Source organism: Lepidochelys kempii, chromosome 4 (assembly GCF_965140285.1).
Source record: "Lepidochelys kempii isolate rLepKem1 chromosome 4, rLepKem1.hap1, whole genome shotgun sequence".
Lineage (NCBI taxonomy): Eukaryota > Metazoa > Chordata > Testudines > Cheloniidae > Lepidochelys > Lepidochelys kempii.
Window position 1 is genome coordinate 5229663 of NC_136383.1, and position 14517 is coordinate 5244179.

At 43.9% G+C, this 14517-nt stretch overlaps 1 protein-coding gene across 30 annotated transcripts in view; it reads left to right on the forward strand.

The window, feature by feature from the left end:
* Positions 1–14517, forward strand: part of ADGRL3 (adhesion G protein-coupled receptor L3) — an 821427-nt gene that overhangs the window by 625015 nt on the left and 181895 nt on the right. For 21 of the 30 annotated variants that reach the window (XM_073340228.2, XM_073340229.2, XM_073340198.2 and 18 more), the window contains 2 exons: positions 3931–4236; positions 7405–7508. In XM_073340228.2, coding sequence (XP_073196329.1) covers positions 3931–4236; positions 7405–7508 — 410 coding nt within the window. The remainder of the gene's footprint in view (positions 1–3930; positions 4237–7404; positions 7509–14517) is intronic. The other 9 variants (XM_073340203.2, XM_073340207.2, XM_073340210.2 and 6 more) reach the window with 1 other exon arrangement.

The following is a 14517-nucleotide window of genomic DNA, read 5'->3' on the forward strand; positions in this document are numbered from 1 at the left end:
TTTTCCAACTAACCAATTAAGTTGGTTTTAAAGTACATGGATGTGTGAGTGAAATCTACAGTGGGAGCTTTCTGTGTTCTGTAAAACTCACTGCTGTTAATATGGCAGTCTTGTCTTTTGGAACTCATTATCATGGTGACTTGTTGAATAATTAGAACTTTGAACTGAATTCGGTCCATCTAATTCTGTTCGGTGACTTCAGACCAGTTGTTTTATCCTTTCTTATTGTTTGTCCTTCATGTGAAGCTGCATTCAGTGCTGAGATTGTTTTTATTTATTTATTTGTAACAGTAATAGAGAAGCACACACACACATACAAAAGAAAGAGAAAAATACCCTTGAAACTGCTTCTTGCATCAATGCCCAGGGGTCTAGGCAGATAAAATAACTGCCATTTTATGACTAAGGAAACATATTTGTAAATTCCCAATGCATACCTGATAAAATAAACCTTACAGAGCTACAACCTAAAACCAATATACTCCAAGATTTACAATAACTATTTCTAAAAAGCAGGCTCAACATTTCAAACAACCCGAGATTTCTGTTCAAGTCAATGGGAGCTGCTGAGCACTCATCATTTTGAAAACCAGGTCACTTAGTGAGTTGCCTGAATATGGACTTACCCCCTAATTTTTGACACCCATTAATTAAAATGTTGGCTATGTATACTTGGGCATTAATTCTGGTATTGTTCTCCACTGACTCTTGAAAAACAATTTGTCTTTTCCACCTACACTCAGAAATGTTTGTAAAAATTGAGTGGTCACTCATAATTACAGGTCAGTTTTGCCTTAGGTGCCTTAACTAATATAGACATGACCATCTCTATATTCACACTACTTAGTATATGTTATTCTGAAAATTAAAGGTAAAGTATAGTTACCTAAGGCAACTGGAAACATCCTATGGCAATTTTCTTTCTTTCTTTCTTTCTTCCTTTCTAATCACATTGTAAAGTAAAAGCAGGTGAAATTTGACTATACCATATTTGCTGAAGTTCTCAAGAACCTTTTAGCCATGCAGTAACTTCAGATGGAGAGCATATGTAGCTTGGTGTTTTAGTGCAGCTTTGAACAGAAACAAGGTGAAACCTGGTGATTTTTGTGAAGTTTTGCTTTGCCTTTTTTTGAGATTCATTCAAACCCAGAACACAGAGTGAAAGTGAGTCAGTGTGAACATGCTAGAAAATATGATCAGCAGCCCCATGGTAGATTAAACGACCCTGATTTTCAAAGCCGCCTCCTGACAAACCCAGTTCTTGTATGCACACATATAGACCACAGTGTTTAATGCTGGCAAGTTAGGGTCAGGAGGTTAATAATAAAGGGCCTGATCCCAAAAGGGGCAAAACACATGCAACTGATGCTGAATGAACAGATCACAGGGTTGGGCCCAGTATGGTTGTCACTGAGGAAAGCCATAAAGCAAGTACATTGAACTAATAATGTTATCACAGAAACAGTGATTTTTTAAAAAAAATGTAAATGGCAAGAAATTGATAGTTGAGTCCGATAAAAATCTCCCCATTAAAAACTTAAGATTCTTCCAAGAATATTTAGCTAGCTAGTCATAGTGCTCAATATAGAAGAGAGAGATTGTCCAGTGGTGAGCGCACTGGTCTGAGATCTGGGTTTGAATCCATGGGTTGGATTCCCCATGTTACTTTGCCTCAGTTTTCCACCTGTGTAATGGGGATGATAACCTATCCCTACCATGCAAGGTGCTGTGAGGATCAATACATTAACAATTATGAGGTGCTCAGACACTACGTTCATAGACTCATAGAAATGTAGGACTGGAAAAGGACCTCGAGAGGTCATCTAGTCCAGTCCCCTGCACTCAAGGGAGTACTAAGTAAAGTGTATGTCTCCAGGGCCTCAAGGGGTATATTTGCTTTTAAGGAGAAAAAGCCAACATATCTTTAAATGGTGTTGTGTAGTGTCATGGGCTGCAGTGACTCTCCTGCCATGAAACTGGGCTTGTGGGACTCTTGTTTCTCCCCAAACTGGACACTTTGGCAAGCCCTAGTTTCAAGAGTGAAGCAAAATGTTACGCCAAGTGAAAAATCGGAAGGCCTCAGTCTCCTACCAAAAATGTATGATATACTGTCATGGGGGTGGGTCCCTGCTCAGTGCGGAAAAGGTGGTGGAAAAGGCATCCATTTTTTCGACGGTGGCGATAACAGGAAGCCAGTTCTCCTCTACCCTTGTGCATTGTGTACTCATTCCCCCTCTGTGCAGCATGGAGGCACTTTAAATGAATGCACAAGAGACAAGGCAGTAGGGAGCCAGGACCCACAGCTCTGTCTCAGCCTGAAGTGCACATTGTAATGAAGTACCTAATAAGAGTGCTCTATTTGGTCAGCTTTTCGGAAGTCCTAATCAGAGCCAACATGTGGGTCTAAATAGCAGACAAAATAATGTAATTACAGGGGAACTGTCTCTCCATATTTTCACACACAATACTTAGCAGAGCAATTATGCAACATAGAGCAGGTTAATGTGGTTTTAAATTAGTTAACCTCTCACTGCTGCCAGGCCCATCTTGTCAGCAACAGTTGTAATGGAACATCCTTTTAATGATTAAACCATCAAGGAATGTGCCTTCTGTGAGGTGTTCCTTTAAGGCCACCATACGTGCGCCATTGGGAGGGCGCCAGCATTACTGGTAGGATCAGGCATTAGCACGGGAGTTGTTATGGAATGTGAATGAATTAGTTCCATAAACCATCTCTGGGCTAATCCCTGTGTGTGCACTTGTGGCTGGAATGACTCTCCATAAGACAGTACTCTTGTCAGGCACTGCAAGAGGGTGATGTATACAGGAAGGATGTTTCACACAGTCATTGGTGGTAGTCATTAGCGCAGTTCTGCACTGTGGCTGACATTGAGCAGGGTACTGGGAATCTCTTTGAGCAGCAGTTCCTGGGGAAGGCTTTTCCAGGTCAGCCAAAATTAGCCATCCATCAGTTAATACCACTGAGTGACATGAGCTTGCTTGAAAGATCTACTCTATTCTATTGTAATTTTACATACTTATACATAGGTGTGGTAGAATTCAATTTTTATGTCTTGATAATTTTGACAGATCATATTGATGTTTATTTGTAAGAATCGTTTTAGATTTCTATCAATTTAAATGTTCAGTTGTGCAAAATTATAGGTTTTAAGCATTTCCCCCCCATTTTTATCTATTTGAATATTCATGGTTTTGGGGCGGGGGGAGGTCTGGCAATTATTTAGAGAGAGTAGATTTGTGATAGTTAAAGCTTTGTGAACCATTAAAACACAAATTGTCAACCTCACATGTCAAAATATTCAAAGTAAATATCTTTAAATCAGCAGATTATGCCTGTTTTTACTATGCATTTGCTAGTCCATTTGTAATGAGCCTCATTCAAAATTGTATATCTCTGGATTTTTGACACTAATAAGCTCTCAAGCGGCATTTCTCTTGTTTTGCCGATCTATAAATTGTAATGATTATCAATGGAAATATTTTTTCATCAGTTTGTGTATGTAGGTGAAGTCGACATTGGCTGAGATTTAGCAATAAAAATCTAATTCTTCCAGGCCTATTCTTCCTTGCCTACAGTGGTCACCAGCGGACGTTTAAGAAGGAATTAATGTTTGATTGGAAGAAGCTGAACACCTCTTATGTGTTTTGTAATGTAGTTGCACTCTGTAAAGAGAGTGTCTTTGCTATGCTTTGGGAAGGACTATGAAAGCCTACCTTTCGCAAAGCTGTAATTAATGAGTTGTTTGGTACTCGGGCACAGTTTTGATGTAGTCGCTTCCTATGGTCCTTGCTAATTTTGTAGAGTAAACAGTGCATCATGGAATATTTATGTGTCCTCTATGATAGAACATCTCAAAGCCAAAGAGATCCGCAATTGCATTTTTTTAATGTACTTTTGCTTGGTTTCAGAAGTATCGACATCTGGGGCGCATGGCATGGGAAGCACCACCACCAGCACCCCTCTTCTCCTCACTGCCACAAGCACCGGGCGCACCACCACCACCTCAGCCGCAGGCAGAAGGAACAGGAGCACAAGCACGCCCTCCCTGGTGGTAGATGTCCCCAGTGAAATGACTACACCCCTTCCACCTGCCTCCTCCCAGCTCCCCGCTGTAGGGGCAGAGAGCTGTGATGCTGTGGAAGCCCGTGAGATCATGTGGTTTAGGACCCGGCAAGGACAGATGGCAAAGCAGCCCTGCCCTATGGGAACAGTAGGTGAGCCCCATTGAATTGGCCTGAGCAAGCCATGTGCGGATGCTGGGTGGTGATGTTGGCCTGTGATATATAGGAAGTCATAATCAATTATCTGGTGGTTCCTTCTGGCCTTTAATTCTATGACGCTCTGCCTCTTTCTCCATTTGTCTGGTTCTTTCAGTGACTTGGTCAGAGATCTGCTTGCTACTATCATTTATAACATACACACTGTCTCCTGGCAGGCAGGCAGGCCCACATGGCCTGGCATCAGTGGAATCAGCTAATGGCTATGTAGGAAGTGTGGCAGGCAGCTGAGGAATTCCCAGCTGTATGAAGGACCAGCTCCTGAATATGCCGAGCACTCCCTGCAAGATTCTGAACACCTTCAACTCCCAGTGAAAAGAGTGGGAGGGGAGGCTGCCCAGGATCTGGCAATATCAGGCCTTGGTGCCCCAAGGGAAATGCCCTGTTGAGTACATTATGCAATACACTGTATTATCTTTGTTCTGTATATGGATGAGCAGTGCCTGGGCTGATTGACGAGGTTTTGGTTGTTCGAAGTTAATCCTAAGTCTTATTGTTTGCCGTGGTGTGATTTCGGCTGTTTCAATTGATATCATTTTAAAGATTGTGGCCAAGATTCTCAAATTGGGGTGCAGAAAGTTGGGCTCCGTGATCCATAGCTAGGCACCTAACTGGAAGTGGCTGATTTTTCAGAAATACCACACAATTCCAGCACCCGCTGAAGTTCCTGGGGAAGGAAAGGCAGATTTCTCCCGTCAAATACATACAGGAGAGCTGGCCAAAAAATGGGGGGAAAAATTTGAAAAGTCAAAATTCAAAATTATTTTTTTCTCCGACATGTCAAACAACTGGATTTGATTTTTTTTTCCGCCAAAATGTTTAAGAAAAATGTGTCTGTTTTTTGGTGAAAATGTTCAGGAGGTTTTTAGCCAGTTCTAGTCAGGGCCGGATTAATCTTTTGTGGGCCCTGGTACCCGGACTATGGCCCCACCCCTACCCGAGGCCCTGCCCACGCTCTACCCTGAGGCCGCGCCCCTTTACAACCTCTTTGCCCAAAGACCCCACCTGTGCTCTGCCTCGAGGCCCTGCCCCTGCTCACACAGTGGGGAGTGGGCAGAGAGGGAGTGGGAGTGGGAGTATACCCCGTATGCTTTAGCCATTAGCCTTGTAACCAGAGACTGTGGGTTCAAGTCCTGTCTGGGGTGAAAAGCTACTCTCTTTTTTGGAGGGAATGAGCAACAGGGGATGGATCACTTGATGATTACCTGTTCTGTTCATTCCCCCTGGGGCACCTGGCATTGGCCACTGTTGGAAGACAAGATACTGGGCTAGATGGACCTTTGGTCTGACCCATTATGACGTTTCTTATGTTCTTATTAGAGAAGCAAGCGGCAGGCGGGGCCTCACCAAGGAAGAGGCCGAGTGGAGGTGGAGCGAGTAGACAGGGCCACTTCTGAGCATTGCCCCAGCGCCACAGTTCCTTTGGTGCCATTGTAAATCTGGAACTGGTTCTAGTATCCAGTTTTGAGAACCCGTATACCGATAAAATATGAGGAAGGTGGAGGGAATTCACTAAAGAGCAACAAAAAATTAATACAGCTTTGGAAGAAGTGCAGAAAAATTTAAAGGCGCAAAATACGTTAGGTCTTAATTTTCCAGTGCCGTGCATCTTGTGTCATCATTTACATACGTATGCGCTGCTTCTGAGCCTTCTTTCACACCAGGTGAAGTCAATAGCATAAAATACATATAAACCCTGTGTTTGTGAGAAGAGACTTGGACCCAGTGAGTGCAGAGCGGGTATAAAATAGTACTTCTGGTGCCTTTTAGAGGCACTTTATGCAGATGTAAATGATTACGCAAAGTTTAGGTCATTGGAGGATCAGGCCCATTGCTCAGCTGTATGATGACCAAGGGGAGAATACAATAATCATCTATAAAGTCCTGGTCATAAAATAAAGGAAAGAAAGGAAGCAAAAGAAAAGTTAGGCTGAATATCAGGAGCCATTTCCTAACAACAAGATCTATGAGGCAGTGGAATAGTCTTTATAGGGAATCTGTATGCCCCCATTGCATGAGTTATAGAAAACTAGATTGGATGAAGTATTTTGGAATATGGAAAAATTCCCCGCAGGCAGGAGATGGTCCAGAGAGGCCAATAGACCTTTCCTAGCTCTAATTTCTGTGATTCATATGATTCATTAAAGCTGCCATGTGTTGTCAGTACACTGGTTCCTGCTCCCTTTGAAGACATCAGCAAAACACTCTTTGACTTTAATGGGAGTAACATCAGGCCCCATATCTCATTTACTTCCCTATTGAAAAGTTTGGCTCTTCAGTGCAGAGCACCTTATGGGATGCAGGCTCTTTAATCTACATCTCTGCTTCCTTGCTTTCTAAAGCTGTCTCGCTGAACCATTGAAACTGAGTTTCTCTTTGTCTGTAAGCTCCTGGTATATTTTGCTGTCTTTTTCATGAGAGTGTTTAGGAAGTATTTGCTAAGCAGCTTCTCCCCTAAAGTCCCTTTTGTCACTATGTGTGTGGTGGTGGGGATCGGGGGAGTGTGAGTTATTGCATCTTATTTGAATTGTATTGCATCTTATTTGTAGCTATTAAACTTGGTGTGTTTCCATCCATGTGGTTCCAGGGCTTCACAGTGCAGCAGAATCTTCATAAAATGGCAGGGGAGGGGGATGGTGAGTCTGAGGGACTGATCGGGGGGGGGGGGTGCAAAGCAAAGATAAAGGCTTGTCTGTTGGTTAGGGCAGTAGCCTAGGACTTGTGGGACCCAGGTTCACTTTCCTTCTCTGTCACAGGCTCCCTGTGTTACCTTGGACAAGTCACGTAGTCTGTCTGTGCCTCGGTTCCTTATCTGTGAAATGGAGATAATGGTACTTCCCTACTTCCCAGAGGCATTGTGAGGATAAATGCATTAAAGATTGTGAGGTGCTTGGATACTATAGTAATGTGGGCCAGGCATATCGTCCCATTGAGGTCCTCAAAACATAGCTTACATGGGTTGCAAATGTTGGGTACATGTTCTCTCATTATGAAATGATTGAAGCCTGTGAAAATAGACCCAGGCTTATTGATGCATTTGGTAGCAGATAATACAGAGTTGTCTTTTGTCCTTCCTGAGTTGTCCTTCCTGTGTTGTCTTTTTAGGTGTTTCAACTTTCCTGTGTCTCGCTCCTGATGGGATCTGGGACCCACAAGGGCCGGACCTCAGCAACTGCTCTTCTCCTTGGGTCAACCACATCACACAGAAGGTAAAGTTCTACTTCCAAAGAACCTTCATTGAGCCTGCATGCGGGGGTTTTGTCAATTACATTGCATCATATTTATATGGCACCTCTGATACCAAAGGTGACAAAGGAAACAGTGCTTAAACCAAAACATAACAATAACCAAAAGACGTGGCGGCCACGCCAACAACTTGTGATGCCCTGGCGCAAATGTAAGCCATCCTTGGGCCATGGAATGGGGTGGAGCAGGAATTTTAAAGGCCTGGTGTCTGTAGCACTGGGAGGATGGGGAGAGACAGAGAGAGTTGGAAATAAGATTTAAACTAACACAGCCAATTAGAAAAGGGAGGGGAGAGGAGAGACCTTGAGTTTGAGGGGGAAAAGTGATTCAAGAATGTTGAAAATATGAGATTATCAAGAAAGGGATCTTTTTCCCTCGTGTCTCCTAAAGATTTTTCTGGTTCTTTGTAACCATAGAATAATCCTGTAATGAAATCTTTCCCGATGACACAATTGCACAGTACAATTGGGTTTCCATATTGTAGACTGGCTTGCTATTTTTAATTTCTCTTAAAGCATGGAAAGCCTAGTCCCTGTGAACGTTTCTGGTGCTTACATTTTGGCCCCCAGTGCAGTCTAACAAAGGCTTTTGTTACTTTTGATCAGACTTTCCACTGCATGGAAAACTACAGAGAGAATAGTTAATGGGGATGTAAAACCAGCATCCCAGAGAAAAGGGAACTAGGAACCGGAGTATATTGGATTAGCCAATGGACAACCTAACCCCTATCTTTTGACAAAGTCATTTGTTGAATGTTTTGTAGCTCTTCATCATTTATCAGTGTTAAAAGCACATTAACATGTGACAATAAAAGCTCTCTGACTCAGAAATGAACAGGCCCACTTTGGCTGCAATACACCGAACTTTTTTGTTACCAGTGCTCAGTGGTGCTGTCAGCTGAATGCATTACAAATGGAGACCAGACGTGCATTTACACCACAGAGTCTGCGAGCTGAATCCTTCTTATAGCAATTGATGTGAATTTATTCACTCCTTATGACTAAGTAAAAGTGCCCTGGTATGACAACTAGCTGTGCTGCTGTGTGTCTGAAAGGTTGCTCTTTCGAGTAGGCCTTGCAAATGAACACTATGGGGAGACCCTGCAGGAAACAGCATTTGTCTGTCTGTCTCTCTCTCTCTCTCTCTCCCCCCACCCCCCTTTTTTTAACTACCTTGAGGTTCAGTAACCTGGCCAGACTATTAACACAGCCACCCCCATAGATGGCATGACAGATAAGCTGTATATATTTGTATCCCCTCCTTAAAACGTGGCAGGATAATGATTAGCACCAAACTGCTCTGTACACTGCAAACATTGGGAGCATGGTGCCCCTTGACTTTATTGCAGCACGGCCCGTACAGAAGGCTGGGTAACTCTCTCATGATATGATCAGACTTGCTGATTAATAAAGACTCTGTTTGCTGCCATTAGCAGCTGTGCGGTTTTTATTTTATTACCCACTGACTTATCCCAGAGGGGTTAATATTACTCATGCTAGTCATAATTCATCTCGGCAGCTGGGAGACCGCTTGCAGCTCGCTGAAGATGGCTGGGCCATTCGCCGTTAGCAAGGGGGGAATAATAACCTGTACTGATGAGATCCCCCTCAAGATTAGGCTTATTTTATTTCACACCCCAGATGTCATTTGGGCAGTAGAGTTGTTCCGTTTCATTTGTGAGGCGCTTTCAAAGCAGGCTGAAAATTAAGGGCCAGATTTTCAAAAGCCCTCAGCACTGACAACTGGGCTTGGGTTTCCCAAAGCCACCTGCATCCAAGCAGCTCCACTCTTCTTCATGGGAGCTTAGCGCTTTGGAAGACTTGATGACTTCATTGGGTGCCTAAGTGGGAGCTGAGCTCTTTTGAAAATCCAGCCATGTAGGGCCCTGATCTGAAATCCACTGCGGTCCGTGGAAAAACTGCCATCGACTCCAAAGGGCTGTGGCCCTGGTTTAGGTGTCTAAGTTTAGGGCACTGCTGGGCTCTTTTGCTAACCTGGCTATAAGGCCCAGCCACCTTGCTGCTCGGAATGCCTTAGCCTCTTGGATAAACCTCGCCGTAGTTATTCATGGCTTGCGTGTGTGTGTGTGTGAGAGAGAGAGAGAGAGAGAATTCCAGGGATAAAATCCAGAAGGGCTGTTTGCTAGATGTGAGGGGCGGATGGGGAGGAGCCACTGCCAACTTTCTGCTGCATGTCTCCAAATCTGCAAAGGAGCATTTCATCTCCAGAGGCCACCCAGGGCCTTCCTTTGCCTGCTTTCCAACACGGCTGCTGTCTAAGCTCCTTTCTAGGAGCCCAGGGATATGGGCAAGGGGAGGAGCAGGCCACGGGAACTGAAGCAAACTCCACTGCAGTGACAGGGAGACTTTCATATTGCACAGCTGGCTCACCTCCCTACATTCACCTAGATGGATCTCCACAGTTCTGTTCTCCCCTCTGCTGCTCATGCCAGAGACGTGGGGGGAGCAGCACTGCTTGGAGGAGGTGGCAGCATTGGGAGAGATACTCCTTTGGCATAGAGGGGCTCTGCCTGCATGCTTCCTCTTCCCAGCCCTCAGGCTCCTGTCTCATCAGAGATCCTCCTACTATTGTCTCCAGGATCTGGGCTGTAGAGGCAGAGGGCGGGAGTCCCCCATACAGCATTCAGTGAAACCGTTAAGGGCTTTAGTCGATCAGGACTCTTAATTTTGTGTCCCTAAAAATAAGCTGGCACCCACACAATAAAAAAGCATCATTGACTCCTTATGCTTCTTTTAGGAGCATTTGCTCTTACTATGCACCAGCCATTCACCCACACAGAGCATGGTATTAAAAGTTTTACAATCCTGTATTAGCTGCCATTACAATCATTGTGCTTGATGGGGATTCGGAATGGATATCCACCTCAGCAATTCATTGGCCTCCTGACATTTCCTGTAACTCGATTGTTGGTGCCTACAGTGCCCTCATAACACAGCAGGAGAATAAACTTGCCAAGTGTATTGAGTTATGCACTGCTACATGTAGTAAGAGGCAGCAAAAAGGTCATCTTTGGATCCGTTGCATTGTCCTGATTTTGAGGTCATGTTATCAGCTTTACGCTGTTTGTTTTACCGCTTGCTTTCATCAGTCACAGCCTTTCCACCCAGTGTGTGATTTCTCTGAAGATGTCCCGGCGGCCGTTTTAGTTGTGGGTGCTGCCTGGGAGAACAACTGTCGTCTTATCTCATCTTCTAGACTTGTGAAAAAACAGCCTCCTTTGCATCAGAATATGCAGGGCCGTTCCTCTTAGATAGGAGCGGGAAGTAAACAAGCAGGAAGCAAAAAAATGAATAAATAAAATACATTTAAATACAATTAACCCTCCCCCCCCCCCCCCCCGGTACACAGCTTGCTTGTTCATATTACTGTGTGCCAAACACGAAGACAGACAAAGATTTGTGTGTCACCTTAACAGTGACATCAGTGCAGAAGCCTAGGGGACCAATGCAGCAAGAAAGAGGCACTTTTCTGAGCAAGGGAGATCATGCAGGGACTGGGGGTAGGCATTTTTATTTGTCATGTAATGTACTCAATACATTTCATAATTATACAAATTTCATTACATTTTTTGAATAAAATATTTCAATTTGATTTTCATTGTTCCTTCACCTCTGGCCAATCTAAAGTGTCTGTCTGTGGTATTTGTCAGTCTATCAATCAGTTTGCATGTGTGTGTGTAGGTGGGTAGGTATATCATATCTATCATTATCTATGCCAGGGTTTCAAACTCATTTTTGGAGAAGGCCAAATTCCATTTTGTAACCTGGGCTGAGGTCTGAACTTGGGCACCTTTGCTACCCTTAGAGGATCTCCCATAGGTATCAAGAGGGGGTTTCACAAAGATAAAGAGTAGCTTGTGACCCTGGGGAAGGTTTTCAGATTCACCTAAGTGATGCTGGAGCCCATGTCATATTAATTTTTAATTCCTTAGCTACTTTTGAAAATCCCCTGCTTAATGTGGTAAGTAAAGCCATGGAGGAGTTTGAAGTTGGCTCTTAAGTCCATGTTCAGGCATCTTGGCCAAAGTGCTGAGCAGCCAGTGGCTCTGAATAAAGTTGGTGGGAAGCTCAATACCTTGTAAATGTTGTTACTGACTTAGGAGCCTAAGTGAAGATTTCCAAGTTCAACTTTAGGTTCCTAGTTTGGAAAATCCCAGCTAAACCTTTACTATCATCTTCATTATTAGGAGTTATGGCCTATTCAGCCTCGCTCACCTTAAGACAACAGCTGTTTCTGTCCTTTCTCCATCCTCCTTTCTCTGTCTCCATCCCTCATCTCTCTCTTTGTTTGTCTCTCTTAATTTTCTTCTCTCTGCATCTCCTTCCCTGCAACTGCTCCCAGTCCCCACCTGCATGGGCTTCTCATCCAGCCTGTTCCCTGGTCCAGCTGATAAAATGATTGCTGATTAAATGGTTAATCATAGAATATCAGGGTTGGAAGGGACCTCATCCTGCTCAAAGCAAGACCAATCCCCAATTTTTGCCCCGATCCCTAAATGGTCCCCTCAAGGATTGAACTCACAACCTTGGGTTTAGCAAGCCAATGCTCAAACCACGGAGCTATCCCTCCTCCCATGATAACATGGAGAGTGTTGTCATTAGGTTTTAGAGTCAACACACACTCCAGTTATATGAACAAGGAGTGGGGGTGTCAGCATTCCCTCAGCTATTACTTGACTGTCTGCAGACTCAAGGTTACTTCTGCACTGCAAGGAAAAACCTGCGGCTTTCAGTCTCAGAGCATGGGTCAATTGACTCGCACTCATGAAGCTAAAATTAACAGTGTAGACATTTCCACTCAGTCTGGAGCCCAGGCTCTCAAACCCAGCAAAGGGAAAAGGTCTCAGAGCCCGGGCTCCAGCCCGAAGTGGGAATGTCTGTGCTGTGATTTTTATCCCCAAAGTCCAAGCCCTGCAAGCCTGTCTCAGTTGACCTAGGCTCTGAGACTCGGTATCGTGGGTTTTTCTTTGCTGTGCAGAGGTACCCAAGAAGACAATACTTGGTTCTAATTTGGAAGGTTAACTTCGCGGTCATGAGGGCTAGAAATGTATTTAAAATGAAAGCTTGTGTAGGACACATGAGTGTATCAAACAGGCTAGATGTTTGACACCTCTGATCAACGGTGTTTGTCTTACGAAGTTATTTGTTTGTTCTGATTGTTATTGTGTAAGGCTGTGGGAGATGGCAGTAGTGGTCAATAGGTGACTGTCTTCCATTGAAGCTGGACTTTGTGACTGCTCAGCATAGTAGCTAGTTTCAGGCTGCACCTAAGTGCAAGCTCTGGTTTCCCTGCTGTTAAGATATATGTGAAGTAACCATTAGATAATGTAGTTGCTGATTACAGTTGTAAACAGAGGTGGATTCACTGAAGCATTTTAAAGACAGGTTTTGACTATATCTGACCACTGTGGATGGAGACCCGAATGATGCCAGGAAAGTGACCCTAATGTTAACTTCATGTTGTGCAGAGGCCTTATGTAGTTGTAATAGTTTCCAGTTCTTACCTGTGGATTGTTCTAATTTTGATGGAGTCCTAGCACAGCTTGAAGATTGTTGTTTGCTCTGGAAGAAAGTAAGTCATAAAAGACTCCTCTTCTGCATGAGAATGAGAACAGCAAAGATGTGGTTGAGAAGTGTTTTATATACTGGAAGCTCAAGAGAAACGTGTGTGATGTTTATTTTTGGCTCCACTGACAGATTTCCCCATTAGAAACAGGATGGCAGTGAGCTTTGGGGAAGGAAGTTTGCTGAGAGATGGTGAGCTAACCCTAAAAACAGCCATACAAATCTGCGAAGCAATGGAACAAGCTAAACTCAGTTGCAAGCTTTCCATGAAGAGGATAGTCAAGGAAGCACACATGAGGATATTGCTCAGAGGGATACAAAGGACAGACATGAGAAGAAAACCCATGGGGCACGCAGTCAGCACAAGGAAGAGCACAAAACCAGAAGGCAGGCTGATGGCTGTGTAGGAATTCGGGAAGTGAATATGCACATACAGACTGTCTAGTATCTGGCCAAAAGAGCAGCATTTGTTGTGAGTGTAACCAGTTTGCAAACCCATGCAGGCAAAAGGAAAATGTAAATGCTTTGAAGGAATACATTGATAACTTCAATGGTGGAACTCTGTACAGCGATTCCATATCTCAATCGCCATTGGCAAAGACTGGCCTATTACCCTTAAAGCCCAGGGAATGGAAATTGCATATAAAGTGGATGCAGGTACTGAAATCAAGGTGTTACCGGTATGATTGTGACACATTCTGACTGATAGATGCCAATTTATGCAGCAAGCAAATATCCTAAAAACACACATTGCCCTGTTTCTGCAGTGGGAAGATGCCGTATCACTCTGATATATGACAAATGTTTAAAGGATTTAGGCAAATTAACAGTAACAGGGCAAGTAGCCTTAAGTCTGTGCACCTTTTTTACCATATGTGCAGCCAGCACCATTCCTGTGGCTGTGAGGAGCAACTTAACAGTGGAGGAACCTACAGACCATGGATGCATTCTGCTGGCAGTGGTTGGAAAAAACTCAGATTAGTTTTGGCAGATGTTCCTAACTCAAGAGAGTTCTTGATGGCATTTTAATGTCTTTTGACAGGCATCATTTCCAACGCCTCCATTTTGGTGTATGTTAGCCTCTGTTATATTCTATAGAATGGTGTAGCAGCTCCTGGGCTGCACAGATGCTTTTATCATTTGGGAGAACACAGAACAGGAACCCAGTGACAGGCCTGTATAAAATTCCATAGGCTGCTGGGGACAGTGCATTGAAACGGAATAAAACAAAATGCTGACTGCAAAGGAAGAGGACTTTTGTATTTGGCGGACTCATCTTCATTACAACCCAGGGACCTACTTTAACCACAGTGACCTGTGGCACCTGGAAGGATACAAACACATGTGGCCTGGAACCACTGGGCTCACTCATTAACAATATGATGGC